The sequence below is a fragment of the Talpa europaea genome, assembly GCF_964194135.1.
Source record: "Talpa europaea genome assembly, chromosome: 4".
Lineage (NCBI taxonomy): Eukaryota > Metazoa > Chordata > Mammalia > Eulipotyphla > Talpidae > Talpa > Talpa europaea.
The window spans coordinates 53,701,777-53,717,310 of NC_140070.1; the positions used below are offsets into that span (position 1 = coordinate 53,701,777).

The 15,534-nt window shown below is 42.2% G+C and overlaps 1 protein-coding gene across 4 annotated transcripts in view; it reads left to right on the forward strand.

Moving 5' to 3' along the window:
* Positions 1–8,199: 8,199 nt before the first annotated feature.
* Positions 8,200–15,534, forward strand: part of U2SURP (U2 snRNP associated SURP domain containing) — a gene marked incomplete at both ends in the record, with an annotated part of 45,368 nt that continues 38,033 nt past the window's right edge. For 3 of the 4 annotated variants that reach the window (XM_084231173.1, XM_084231174.1, XM_084231175.1), the window contains one exon: positions 8,215–8,259. In XM_084231173.1, coding sequence (XP_084087299.1) covers positions 8,215–8,259 — 45 coding nt within the window. Of the gene's footprint in view, positions 8,260–15,534 lie in introns of all 4 variants that reach the window. The other variant, XM_084231176.1, reaches the window with a different exon arrangement.

Consider the following 15,534-nt stretch of genomic DNA (forward strand, 5'->3'; position numbering starts at 1 on the left):
GAAACCATGCTATACATTACATCCTCATGACCTATGAAGGGAGGCCTTTATGTCTGATTAAATTGAGCAAATTTTTATTTTCCTACAATGAGACATTATGTTTAGGTTTCCATCCTTCTCTCTGAGCAGCCTCTACTAATTTCTGGGAGTTAGCCCTAGAGGTGAATACTTGAGGATTGTATAGGCACCCCAAATGTTTTACAGCATCCTTCACAAAGGATGCCTCTTATGTAGTATCTCTTCTGTGCGTCCCCAAAAAAATAGAACAAAACTTAAAAGAGAAGAAAGGCAGGCCATGTTCTTTGATTGAAAGACTTATCAAGATAGAAATGTCAAAATAAAGCTTTATGTGCTTAAGACTACTGCATTTGGAGTTCTGTTAATGGTATTCCAAAGAAATTGATAAGGGAAATAATGTCTATTTTCTCTTCATAACTTCATTCTTCTTCTTACCTTTTATATTACCTGGTCTTGTCCAAGAGTTTCAGGGTTCATGGGGCTATGCAGGCTCCCTAATGGTGGAAGGCCAATCATAGGTTAAATGAGGTCTGAACTCCGGGTGGCCAAAGCCAAGCGTACTGTTGAATTGACACACACACACACACACACACACACACGAACATCCATTTTCAAAATAACCTGGGCTATTCTAGATTTGATTAATTTTGTTGATATAATAATTGCTACTTGGTAAGGATAATCTCACTGGCATCATAGCCAAAATAGCAGTTTCTATTATCTTCAACAGATCACCAGCTCATTCCTGGGTTATTCGCTTTGACACCATTTTCCACATACCACTTACCTCCTGAGCACATGTGATTTTTAAAAATGACACTGCTGATTACTATTATTAAAGGAATTCTAGATAACATCAATAAGTACATGGGGTAATTTTTCATTGTTGAGGGAGGGGAAGCTGTCATTGCCATTGAAATCTTACTTGTAAGGCTAGCCTGCAGGGTAGGTAATCAAGTTCATCAGAAAGGAATTTTCACTCCATACATCCACACCTTCCTTGAGGATTATTTGACTACTTCTAGAAGTATCAATAGCGAGGCTCTCTGTTAGAAAACACTGATTTTAATAGTCTGTCTCTTTTCCCTCTTCATTCTTCATAGTGCAACACATGATAGAATTCAGTTAACTGTCAAATGAATAAATTGATGGGATTGTGCTTCCACTAACTGTTTTCTGAAACCTAAAGACCAGGGAGAAGCGGCTTAAAATTCTCTGGAATGAAAGTGCCACCAAGTAACTTCTGTCAATTAGTACAATAAAGGTGATTTTCACTTTGGGGCAATCATTTTTAAAATCTCTATCTTTCATTGTATTTATTGCCAAATGCTGCTTTTGTTTCAAACTGTTCACTCCATATCCTTCCCTTCACACCCCCCCCCCTTTTAAAAGAAATGAAAACATTTTCCAAGGCTCCTAGAAGTATTGTTGGCCCTAGGAGTGAACCTTCTGTACCTCATGGATAAGGGGGGTTCTGGGGGACTGATGTGCCGCGGACCAGCACAGCAGTAGACGATGAGGCCACCTCAGGGTTGAGAGAAGCGTGCAGGGTGGTCAGGGCGTCGGTGAAAGAAATGACAAACAGACACACTTCAAGAGTGAAAATCTGAGTGTAATTTTCTTTGAGTTTGTGACCAGTATATATGTTTTCCAAAAGCACAGGAACAATGAATATCAATGAAATCAGCTTGCTCATGGGCTCAGTCTATCACCATCAGGGAGGTGATCTACATAACAAACAATGACCATTATAGAAGAAAGAAGGAAGTTTAGAAAGACAGATAAGGGATTAAAGTTTGTAGTTCTAGAAAGATTTTTTGCATTCTTGTAGTGGTTCCTGGTGGTCGTTATCTTTTAATAAGCTTCTGTCTTTTCAGGGAACTTCCGCTGTACTTCCTCTGCTTCAGGGTGTTATGCTGTTCTCCCCCTGCGCTGGTTGCCCATCCGGACCTAGGGACCATGGCGAAAGCCATTCCTAAAGGTCACTGCGGGGGGGAGGTGCAGCAGGTATGTAGGGTTTTGCTGTTCAACCCCTGCGCGCTGGTTGCCCAGCCGGACCTAGGGAAGGTTAACCCTAAAGGTCACTGCAGGGTGAGGTGCAGCACTGATGGATACATGTTTTGATTATTAACCCTAGGTAAGACTTATATTGTACATGAGAAGTAGAAAGCTCAAATGCCTACAGGCAAGCTTCATGTGTGGCATGGTGCACTATGTGTGGGGTCAGGACCCAGTGGAGTGCACAGCCCCCTTCCCAAGAGCTTGTTGTGGCTTACCTTCTCCACATTGTTGCCAGACTTGTCCACTTTCAAGAAAAGCCAGATATCCTGAATGCAAGACTAAACTATCCCAATTTTAGAATGCTAGCTCAAATTAAATTTTTTTTCAGCATTGATAAAGTTGTATTGGGACATAGCCACACTTCTTTATTTATATATGAACTGTGGCTATTCTCACTTTACTGCAAAGTCAGAATAAAGTAGACTCCACAAAGCCTAAAATAGTTATGATCTGGTTCCTTACCAAAATATCTGCTGACCCCCTACTTTAAATATTTGAAGGTGATTCTCATGTCCTTTCCTAAATGTGCTTTTTCTTTTTAATGGTAATATTTGGAGTCTCCCTTCCTTCCCCAACCTCTCATCATCCTGGAAACTTTGCTCTGGAATTTCTTTGGTACCACCTATTCTATCTTTCTTAGTGTCCCATGGTATAGTGCCAGGAAGGGCACAGAGCAGGATTTTTATATTTGGAGCAGACGAGTAGAGGAGAGGCCTGGAGTCCTCCATGGCTTTCTTAGACTTTTATTGAGCTTTTACTTGTAGTGCAACCAGGTACACAGCAGGGAGGGGAGGGGCGGAGCAGGAGGCTGGATGGCCTTCAAGCCGTGGGCCAGTCTTTGGTTTGGTCTTCTCTGGCATGCAATTGTAACAGGGTGGTCCCAGGAAAGGGGGAGGTTCCCTGCCCCACCCAAGGGAGGGTGGAGCTGAGCAGGAAGAGGAGAAGCTGCAGAAGAGACTGAGGAAGGAAGTAGGATGGAGCCAGGAGACCTGGAGGAGGTGCATGGAGCCTAGAGACATGTGAAGAAGCTGCGCTTGTCTTTTGGTCGTGGACGGGGTGACACAGATGTGGGTGAGACCCCTGGGGAGGTGACAATGGCAGCTTTTATCTTGATGTTGACTTTGCTCTTTTCCTTCCGGGCTTGTCTGGTTGTTTCTGACTCTTTTCTGTGGGTCCCCACTGGAAGATGCTTTAGACTTGTGGCAGGCTTTGGGGCCTTGCTCTGGGCCGATCCCATATGGATGGAGTTTTATCCACGAGGGGACGGGTAACTTTGGGTGCTTCATTTAGAAACTAGACTCTTTGCCTTACCTGTATTGTTTCCTAGTTTTTATTAAAGTTCCTTCCCATTAAAGTGTCATATGTTTTGTGTTGATGCGGCGGATGGCAGAACCCATTTAGAATAGGCAGGTTTGCGGGGTTTGGGCTGCCCCTCTCCCTGTCCTATAACACTTTCTCCCCTCTCTCTCTCCTGCCTCTGCTTCTCTTGGCACTGCACCCATGGCTCCCAGAAGTAAACAACACAACTACAACAATGTAAAAAAATGCAGGTGCCCCATCATGCAGGGCAATCCTAATGGCCTAGGGCAGAAAAGCTGAAAATCACTTACCCTGCACATGGTATATCCATACCATAGAATACTATCTCGCAATTAAAAATAAAGCAACACAACAAACTACCCAGCCACCTAGCTACATGAATGAATTTGTAAACCATTATGCTGAGTAAAAACCTTACAGACAACATTCTTATGGTATAATTGTATCTATGAAATTCTAAAATAGCCAAAACTTATCTGTGGTGAAATAAAGACATCAGAACAATGCTTGTCTATGGGAGGATGGGAAGGGATAGGCTAGGCTGGGCATAAGGGAACTCTTTGGGATGATGACAATATTCCAGATATTGAAAGTCATTTGAGTTACAGAGTTGTATACATTTGCCAATATACATCTAAAGATATATTTACAATTTATACTCGACATTGTGTCTGTCTCAAAAAAAAAAAACAACTGTAAACAAATATTGAATTCTGGTTCAATGATGTGCATACTGAAATGTTCAGGGGTGAAGTCATCAATACTTGCAACTTATTTTTTTTTTTTGCTGTGTTGTTACATTTTGTTTTTATTCAGTCTTAGGAGAAATATTGAGTGCATTAATCCTCCAAATCATAGATGCCTGTTTTCATCAGTATGTATAAGACATTTATTTTTCTTTTTAAAAAATATTGTTGAAGCACTGTTATTTTACATCCTTGCTAATGTTTTGACTGTATAGAATTCCCCCCCATAGGTGTGGTCACCTTAGCACTCCCATCACCAAAGCACCTATTTTCACCATAGTCCACTGTGTTCTCTCCCCACCCTTCTCTGGTCGTATAAAGAAAAAAGTCTACTTGCTTATACCAAACAAAACTGTCCTTGGACTGTAACTGGCACTACTTTTGTATTTATTATAGCTGTGGGGAAAACCCTAAAAACAGCTGACAGGTGTGAGGACTAGAGACCCAACATATTCAGAAGAGAGATGGCATGATTTTAGTATAATTGTAAAAAATACTAATGCACTAATTGTATTTTTAATATTTATGTGTAGTCTTTTGACAATATAATGAAAAATTTTAGACCTATACAATACTTGGATTATACTCATGCTATCTCACCCTCCTAATATGTAGTTTGAGTAACTAGGCCAAGTGTAGGGTAAAGTAAAAAGTATTAGGCTTTTCTGCCTTCCCGCCATTAGGATAGATGACTGAACCCCGCGGTCCTGAATTCATGCCTGATAGTGGGCACCTCGAACAGGGTGTGGGCATAGGTAGATGGGATTCACCTGGGCTAAGACTGAGCTTTTAAGGGCGGCATCCTGGGGATGCCAGCAGAAGAGAAACAGAATGAAAGACGAACCACTGAGTAGAAGCAGAGAGCAGAGCAGCAGAGACCACCAGAGAACACCGGAGAGCCCAGAAAGAGTGAAGACTTGCTGGGAGCTGGGAGGCCTGCCAGCTTCCCGGCCCCCCAGCACCCCTACCTGTTGTGTACCTGGTAAATCCCAATAAAAGCCTGAAAAGACACCGAGGGCTCCAGGACTCTCTCCTCCTTTACCTGGTCTGCTGGATCAGAAAACCTGCTAAGTGCCCCTTCCTGTCCACTACACCAAGATTTTATAATTCATATGTGTTAAAAAAACAAAAAACAAAACTTGGCTTATACCTGTGTGTAGTGGCAGGAATGGACACGGTGCAGGTTTTCTGATCCAGCAGACCGGGTAAAGGAGGAGTCAGAGTCCTCAGTGGCTTTTTGCAGGTCTTTTATTGGGATATGCCCTGTACACAGCAGTCAAGCATGCATTCAGGACCGCAAGGATCCATCATCTATCCTGATGGCAGGAGGGCAGAAAAGCCTGACATTTTTCCTTACCCTACACTGTGATTGAGACTTTTAAAATTGTACTTAATTACCCTTTAATAAAGACCTATGTATTACTTCAGCTCACATTTGTCTGACTTCCTTTGGGGCATTACTGTATTTAAAAGAAAGAAGTCTGTGTTCCTTTCTTTTTACCTGGTTAGGGATAAACATTTACTGAAAACTCTATGAGATGCGAGACTTCAGGGAGTTGGAGGAAAAGCATGCATACAATTACTTTATAGGAACAAAGTTAGCCTGCAGCAGGGCCAGAACTTGATTAGCACAGCTGATTCCACTTCTCTCTTCTCAGCCATTTCACCTTGGAACCTAAATTGTAAACAATTAAGAGCTAGTGTGATGAGCTCCTTGGGTGGGAAAATATAGATTCCAATGGAAACAGAGGAAGAATTTTAAACTTGGGTTTGGTGGAGGGAGGATGTAAGGCTTCCTGGAGGAAGTGGAATCTTCAATAAGAGTAAACTCTCAGGCCAAAGCGGGTAAGAAGTCCAAAATTGAAAAGGTGTGACAAGATCTGAGATTGGAAATAAATTCAATTGGATTAAGAGGCTGCAAAGCACCATTACATTTTGATTTTTATGTATAGCACTGATTTGTTTATTTGTCTGTTGTTCTATACTAATCCCAATCCACACAGGAGTGTTAACCTGATTCCTCCTCAGTGCCTGGCATATATGACAATTTTCCTTTCCTAGACCAGGCCATGTGTCAGACCTGATCTTGTTCTAAGTGCTTCCCTTACCAGCACAGGGACCTTCCCTCCCTCTTTGCCTATAACACCCAACAGACAAAATTCTACTTCTAAGCTGGGTCATATGGTTCCTACCTTCTACCCGACTCCCTCCCTACCTTCAGAATTTATTACTTCTTTTGTTACAGGGCACACAATTCCCACAGCTATTGAGCCTTCTCTATTGCATTAGTTTGATTCTGCATAGTATTAGCTTGTGTTAAGGGCAGGTCAGGACATGGAGCAGGTTTTCTAATCCAGCAGATTGGGTAAAGGAGGAGTCAGAGTCCTAGAGCCCTCAGCTGGTTTTCAGGCTTTCATTGGGGTTACCGGGTACACAGCAGGCAGGGATGCTGGGGGGGGGGGGGCGGCAGGAGGCTGGCAGGCCTCCCAGCCCCTAGCAAGTCTTCACTGTCTGGGCTCTCTGCAGCTCTGCTGTATCGTGGTTCTGCTTCTGAGCTTCTCTCTAGGCTTCTGCTGGCTTCCACCTGACGCTGCCCTTAAAAGCACTCTTAGCCCAGATGAATCCCATCTACCTATGCCCACACCCTATTCCAGGTGTCTGCCATCAAGCATGCATTCAGGACCGCAAGGATCCATCATCTATCCTGATGGCAGGAGGGCAGAAAAGCCTGACATTTTTCTTATCCTACACTTGCTATTCTCTGGTCCCCTCCAATCCTCATTAAGTTTTAAATGAAGACAATGCATTTTCATTTGTTTTTAGAAACCTCAACACTTTGGGCAGGCCTTTATACAAGAAAATGGGCTTAAAAATATTTGGAATAAACTAGAAAGAGATCATGATTTTTTTTCCTTCTGCCTCTTTTCTCCCAGTCCTCACAGCAACATTTAAAAAATCTGACACATCATAGCTCTATTTAACATTGTTGAAGGCGTGCTTTATCCTCAGAATAGAAGTAATTCTTACCCCTGAGAACATTTGTTGTGCAAAATTGCTTCCATTCACCTCTCCAGTCACGTCCCACTCAAAAACCTGATCTAATAAAACGTGATGACCCGCACAATGCACTGTAGTGATGTTAGGGGGGAAAAGGTCACCCGCAGGTTTTATTTGAACTACTCTTTCTGCCTGAAATGTCCTTTCCATATTTTGCCTAACTCGACTCAGCTATAGCCTTCTCAAGCAAGCTCTTTGAACACAGATCCGCCGTAAGAGTTTTTTTAAAAATACAGAAAAGTTCACAATGCTCCCCTTCATTTGTGATTAAAAATGAAAAATACTAAACCATGAAATATAAGTTTTAACTCACACACAACTTTTGTAAGCTAGATTTAGAACACCGTCTATTAATAATTTTTTCTCTCACTCACTCTGCATGTACCCACTTTGTTTATACCCTAAGCAGAGTCTAACGAACTGACAGCCCAATTCTCAGGTTCTGGTCAAATGTTCCTTTCTCCGCCCCGCAGAAACAATTCTATCTTAAGCAGATTACAAGTTTGCTTCTCCCACTAGGGTGTGAGTTCCTGAGGTGGCGCGAACACCGTCTTTGTCCTTGGGGCGCGGACCCCCCCAGTCTGCTCCACGCTCATTTTCAGAGTTGAAACAGAAGCTTCCGCCCAGCGCACCCGGGCATTTCTCCCGTAAGGAGCCGTTCCCTCCTCGCCCAGCAAATACAGCTGGCTCGGACCTATCAAGTGGTGGCGCTGGGAAAAGAGTGAAACATCAGCCGGCCGTGAAAGTCAGGACAAGGAGATTCTCTAAATTCCCGGGGCCCAATAACGCCAAAGGCCGCAGACTACCAGAGCGCAAGCAACCCGGCAGTAGGCGGGGCTGGGGAAATGACTGGCACCGGAAGTCACGTGGCGTGGCCCCTCGCGAATCCACTCTCTCGGCTATCGACTATTCAGCCTCGCAGGCGCCTCTGGCGGGCTCCGCTGAGATCCGCTCTTTCGGCGCTTGACTCCCCCGTGCTGCTGCGGCCGCCGAAGGAGGGGCAAAGCGCAAGATGGCGGACAAAACGCCAGGCGGATCTCAGAAGACCAGTTCAAAGGTAATTTCTTAGAGGTCTCCGTAAGTCAGTGAGTCAGCCACGGTCGCCTGGGACCTACAGGCGCTTCTGGCCAGCGGTAGGGGGTTGGGGTGGGAATCCGCGTCCTGGTGGCGACGGTAGGCCGGGACGCCAACGCACCGTGGTGCGCAGGTTGAGAGGCCTGCTATGTCCTCGTAGTCCCAGCCTGGATTTGGCTCGGACTGGCGGCCCCGGGGACGCTGGCGAGAGCAGTTCGGTCCGCACTTGCATTGGAGTGAAGTTAAGGGTTTTAATTGAGGCCCGAAGCCGTGAACACGCGCCCCTGTATCTCCGCTTGTTGCTCCCTGAGGCCGCGGGACAGTGCCTGGAAGAGGCGGGAATCGTCTCCCGTCGCTTAAGTGTCTTACTCGTTTTCCTCGTTCTTTGGATTTTGGATTTCACATGCTTTGGTGTCTCTCGATTCCCCTTTTGCTCCCCGGGAAATAAATAACCTCCGGCATGGCTGGTTGTGAGGGAAAGGCCGGTAGTGGAGGAACGCTGGGTGGGAAGTGCAGAGGCGGGAGCAGCTCTCCTTTGCAAGGTTAATATTACACTCCCCACGTGGTCTTACCTCACTTAAGAGGAAGTATAAAATGAGCACTTCTTTTGGGGCTTCATTTTCGAGGATTTCGGGTCTCTTGAATCTCCTTGTTGTGTGTTCCACTGAAACTTCCGTAGACTTGGAAGCCACCTGATTAATTGCTTTTGAGTTTACTGGGAACCCTGTGCAAGTACTGTGAAACTAGTGAGCTATACAGTAGTCTTGCTTTAGTAAAGTTGTGGTTAACATTAGATCTTTGTTGCCATGTTGAGTGGATAATTTTCTTCTTTTTGCTTTGAGTTTCTCAACTCGAACGTGATACTAAAAATAACAGGTACTGCCGAAATAGTTAAGCTTCTTGATGCTGATGCAAGGAGTTGTGTAACACTTACAGGTTCTAAAAACTGTTACATCTTAGAGAATTGTGTATAATACGGTTATTCGCTGGTTTTCAGAAAGTTAACTTTACCGAGCCTGTCTTAACAGTTTGCTTGAGAAGTAACCTGTTTTAAACTTCCTTGTTCAGTTTCTAATTAAGTTGTAGTAGTCTTTATGTCTCTTCCTGAATGATGTTCGTAATTAGTTCTTTATTAGTGATGACTGTAATTCTTTAGTTATGTAGAAACTGTGGTAAAGGACCAATTTTAGCTACATTATGGGTTACCTTTATTCCTTGTCCCCTCTCCAATATAAATTTCCTCTGTTGGGCCGTCGGAGTGGGGGAGGGGAATAGTAGGGTATCTGTCCACTTAGGACAAAAACAGCCTTCACTTACTATTGGCGATCTATTACTATAGCTAGCTACGTTCATAATTCGTATACTAGCGTCACAATTTTTGTTTTCAAAGTAATACTGTAAGTATCTCTTATTCGAGGCGTTGGATACATTGAAAACATTTTGAAGTGTATGTTCAGACTTGGCTTTATTTATAACTGCCATTATGGTTGTTTGTGACTATTCCCTGTAAATAATAAACTGCATCTTATAGTAATAAAATTGTTCAGATTGTATATCATCAGTTGATGCTATTGAGTTTTTTTAAAAAGGTTTATTTATTTATGCATACAAGAACTGGGGTATAGGCCAGAGGTGTGGTGGGGGTGAGAGGATTCACCAGAGACAGTGGGGGGAACAGAACAGGCAGATCCACTGAAATATACTGCTGAGGGGAACAGTGGGCAAGTCAGGAGAGGTCTGCTGTGCCACGTGGGTAGCTCCCTGGCCTGGGAATAGAACTTGTGCCCATCGCTTCATAGGTTGCATTTTAACCCTTTGTGCCACCATTAATATGATATCAAATAATGGAAAGATTACGGAATTTGCTAATAAGCGAAGGAGATTTGGGGTCAGATCCTCAGTTGGTAATTATATTAATTAAGGCAAATTGCTTGAACTCTCTACTCCCTTGTTTATAATATGGGTATAATCCCTTTTTTAAAAAACGGGCTGATATGTGGTGTTAATATCAGTAAGTTTAATCTCTTTACCCCTCTTCTTTTTGCTTTTAGACGAAATAAAAAGTACTTTCCAGAAGTATCAGGATAAATTCTTATTCTGAGATTTAGAATCTAAATCATTTACTCTCATAGCCCGGGTAACTTTTAATTTCTAATACAAGGTCAGAATTTATTGGAGAGAGGATAAGATAATTTTGGCTAATTCCACAGTATTTGGAATTTCTAGCCATTAGTGTTGAGGTTTGATTTTCTTTCCACTGGGGAGAACAGTTAAGTGACACATTTTGCATTATTTACGGAATGAACAGATTCTTTTATTTTAAGCTCATTATTCTTTGGTAGTTAAGGTCCTATTAATGTGGGTAGGAATGCTTGTTGATTATGTTTCTGCACCTTGAGGAAAATGTTAATTTTAAAATGTACGATGTAAGAATTTTGTCATTTGACTGACAGAATTATTGAATGTGTCTTAATTCTAAAATAGATTCAGATAACCTCAACACTTCCTTCTAGATATAAAATTATATTTTATGTATGCTTAGTCAAATGACTTACCTTTCTTTATGTGTAGTTGTCCCAAATGAAAAGGCCCCTTGTCCTTTTATTTTCTATGTAATTTGCCATTTTTATTTAAAGTTTGGCAGATGTAGAAATTCAGTAAATGTGCTGGAAATGAACTGGAATATTGTTGCTTGTCACCTGACTAAAAATACTGTCTTGGGGAGAAGGGTATTGGTGTCATGTTGTAGCTTTGCTTTTTGGGAGGAGAGACAAAGGGAAGTCTTTGGTTAGAAAATTGTTAAACACACTTCCTTAACATGACTATTTTGATTTTAAGACTTGTTTTGTATGTTTGCCCAGCAAAATGGGGATACGAAGAGACTGTTTTTCTCTCTCTGCCCTTCCTGTATGGGTAATACTGCTATTGTAATGGAATAACATGCTCTGTTATTTCATTCTGAGACATTGTTTATTTTTTGCGATATTGTCAAAAAAATTGGTTTAGAGAGGTGAATGATTAAAGTAGAAAATAATGCTACTTCCTTGGACATCCAGTAATGAATTGGTTTGGGAAATATTTTCGTCGACTAGTGATTGGCAGAGTATTTCATTTGTAAGAAGTATGGGTAATGAGGACCTGTTAAAAATGTATAATCTTCAGATATTTGTTATTGACAGTGTATTTTTTTTGTGTGTGTGGTACCTGAAGGTACATTAAATTTAAATATGATGAAAAACTCCAGATAAAAAACAAACCTTGAAAATTAGGCTCTTTATAGCTTGCCAGTTTTAGTTCAAACTGAATCTTTATTCTAATTTTTATCTTAAAATACAGGGTGGTTTCATGGGTGGAAGATTGTGTTTGTTTTTTTTTTTGAAGATTTATTTATTTATACAAGAACAGGTCAGAGGTGCGGGAGGGTAAGAGAATTCATCAGAGACAGAGCAGGGAACAGAACAGGCAGAGGATCGAAAACGCTTCTGAGGGGAGCAGTGGGTGAGACAGGAGAGGTCTGTTGCACCGTTTGGGTATCTCCCTGGCCGGCCGGGAATTGAGCCTGCGGACAGCTTCACAGCGTTGTGTTCAACCTGCTGCGCCACTGGGGAGGCCCAAGATTGTGTTTTTGGGGTTCTTGTGGCATAGCCACATTGTTTTGTCAACTCCTCAGGACAAGATCTGTGTCTTAATTTTCTTTATAATTTAAATGCAAGGTACAGGACCAGTAAACGGTTGAATAAAGGGAAGCTCTGAAAAAGAAGCATCTTTAGAAAAAGAAGTTTCCCCATAGATGAATTATGTTAGCGGTAAGATGGGCAGAATTTGACTAAGTTGATTACGCAGTATAAGGAAGGAGTTCAGGGTGATGTTATAATGTTGCTGATGGCTAGTCCTTGTTGGGCAATTATTATGTGCCACTCTTCTAAGGGCTTCTCCATATTTGTCCCACAAAATAATTCTATGAGGCAGGTGCTATTCAACTTTACAAATGAAGGGGGTATTAAACCCCAGATTATAAAGCTGATAAGTGGTAAACCAGGAAGTCTGATTCCAGAATCTGTGCTTTTAACATTTTACTACTTACAGATTTTGAGTGCTTGAGAGTTAAAACCCATTGTTAGAAATAAGATCAAGATGAAATGTAAGTTGGGGAGGAATTTCAGATTATGTGGAATTTGATAAACTTGCAGACATTCAGGTGAAGATAACCAGGAGGTAGTTTGAGAATGGATTGTCACCAAGATTGAAGACCAAGAATTGGGTGTCAACTCAGTACAATAAAGGTGTTGGTGTGCTTACTCTAGGAGAGATTGTGAAGCTTGTGGAGAGGTAAGTTAATGCTTTAGAGGGTGAGTGGACAAGAAGTCGTTCAACAGAAATGAGTTGACTAGGCAGAATGGTGGTGTTGGAGGAAGGTTGCTATGGATAAACTGCTTGATAATTTAAAAATTAAGGTGGGGGGCCTCCCTGGTGGTGCAGCAGGTTGAGCGCAGCACTGTGAAGCTGTCCGCAGCCTCTGCAGTGCAGGTTCGATTCCTGGCCGGCCAGGGAGATAACCACATGGCATGGCAGACCACTCCTGTCTAGCCCGCTGCTCCCCTCAGCAGTGTTTCCAGTCATTCTGCCTGTTCTGCTCTTGGCTGTGTCTCTGGTGAATCATCTCACCCTCCCCTGCCTCTGGCCTGTGCCCCAGTTTTTGTGTAAATAAATAAATCTTTAAAAAAATAAAAATTAAGGTGTGGGACTTTTCATTTGAGGTAAAGTAGGAGCATTCAGAGAAATGTTTTTATTCTCAGCCACCAAGATACAGGGCTATATGGTAATAGTAAAGTTGGTTTAACCTTTATCTCAACAGCCATCAGTGACCTTTTTTTTTCTCTTTAGATTTTCTTACTATCTTTCCCCATATCTATTTATGTCCTGAGATAAATTTCTCATGTTTCTGCTTCTGATTATTGCTTGAAGCCTCCCTTATTCTGCTCTTTCATTTCTTGGTTTTTGAGTCTTTTTCTTTGGATGAAAAATTGTTCTTAAGACTTCAGAATATCGGGCCTCCCCTGGTGGTGCAGTGGTTGACCACTGGGCTGTGAGGCTGCCCGCAGCCTCTGCAGCGCTGGTTCAATCCCTGGCCACTGCGAGGGTCCCACATGGCACGCAGACCTCTCCTGCCACGCCTGCTGCTCCCCTCAGCAGTGTATTTCCTCAGTCTGCCTGTTGTATTCCCCGCTTTGGCTCTGGTGAATTTTCTCACCTTCCTGCGCTTCTGACTGTACCCAGTGCTTGTATAAATAAATAAATGAATCTTTAAAAAAAAAAAAAGACTTCAGAATATCATTAAGCATTGTTAATTTGTTGTTCTTCAGTTAAAAAACAAAAAAACCCACCACTCCAAACCAAGACAAATAACAGTGCAGTTCCAGATTAAGAAGAGTGAGAGGCTTAACTTCTGAAGTTATATTTACTGTTTACCTGGACCACTACCTTTAGAAGTTGGTTATTTTAAAAATCTTAACTACTATTTGCATTCCGCTAATTACTGTTTGCATCTGTAATTATTCTTAAGCCTTTTAAAAAGTTCTGAGTGAGTTGTAGCAATAGCTGTGTATCAGTGGGAAATACTTGTTTTGTAAGTGCCATTTTAGGTTAATTGAAATCAACTTATGCATAGTCCTTCACTACCCCCCCACCCCACAATTCTGAAGGGCAGGTTTATTAGGAAAAAGAAGGGACAAGAAATCATCTGCAAAGACATAGGTGGGCAGAGAGCTGCATTTGAAAGAAATGTGTTTGTTAAAAGAGATGCCTGCATAGACATAGGTGGGCAATTGTGGGATGAGAGTTACTTGATGTATATTTTTAAGCCATGTCATTACTTTTAAGCCCTAGAAATGATGATTTGGTGTAGCAGCATGGAAATTTAAAGCCTAGCACTTTCTTATCTGTTCTTGCATAGATATTCTATTTATTTCTCTGAGCAAACTTTAGAATTGTTTTTGGCAACTTTCTTTGTCCCCTTGCAAAGATTTCTCTTAGGGGTTTTGAGCTGTTGTATGCAATTGCATTAAATACGTAAGTAAATTTGGGCAGGGTTGACATTTGTCTTTTTTTTTTTTTTTTAAAGATTATTTTATTTTATTTTATTTTTTTGTGGGACCCTCGCTGGTGGCCGGAGATCAAACTGGCGCTGCAGAGGCTGCAGGCAGCCTCGCAACCCAGTGCTCAACCGCTGTGCCACCAGGGGAGGCCTGATTTATTTATTTTATACAAGAACCGGGGTATAGGCCAGATGCGCAGGAGAGTGAGAGGATTCACCAGAGACAGAGCAGGGAAAAGAACAGGCAGACTGATGAAATACACTGCTGAGGGGAGCAGCGGGCGAGACAGGAGAGGTATGCCATGCCATGTGGGATTCTCGCTGGCTAGCCGGGATTGAGCCAGCGCTGCAGAGGCTGTGGACAGCTTCACAGCGTTGCGGTCAACCTCCTGTGCCACCAGGGGAGGCCCGACATTTGTCTTTTTTAAAAAGATTTATTTATGCATATAAGAACTGGGGTACAGGCCAGAGGTATGGGAGGTGAGAGGATTCAGCAGAGACAGTGGGGAACAGAACAGGCAGACTGAATGAAATACACTGCTGATGGGAGCAGCAGGCAAGACAGGAGAGGTCTGCTGTGCCATGTGGGTAGCTCCCTGGCTGTGGGGGCATCAAACTCATATTGCACTGGCTGTGGATAGCTTCCTAGTGCTGTGCTTAACCCCTTGTGCCACCAGGGAGGCCCTGTTGTTAACATTTGTCTTAATGAGCTTTGCTATCCAGGAAATAGAGGTGTTTCCCCCAAAAGGTGAATTGAATAACTGAATCTTTATGTATGTAAAGTTTGTATTTTCTTACCACACAAAAAAAATTGTATACATTTCTTTAGTTTCTAGGTGTTTTACAGTTTTTGTTACTGTTTATCAGGATATTTTAACCTAGAAGGTTAGGTTATTATATATTGGAAAGAGCTTTTTTTTTTTCCCTCTCCAGGCAATTGAGCCAATGATTGAACTTTTCCCACCCCTTTTCTAAGAGGGATTATTCATTTTTTATTCTCTAAGTGTTTGCATAAAGGCACAGTTCATGCTATCCAGGTGTGTTTCACAGACTTAAATTTAAATATCAAAAATTTTCTTTTTCCATATAATATTGCCTTTTAAGAAAAGTTGACCAGAATAAAGAGAATGAGGAGGGACACAATAAACGTTGGTAACAGAAAAA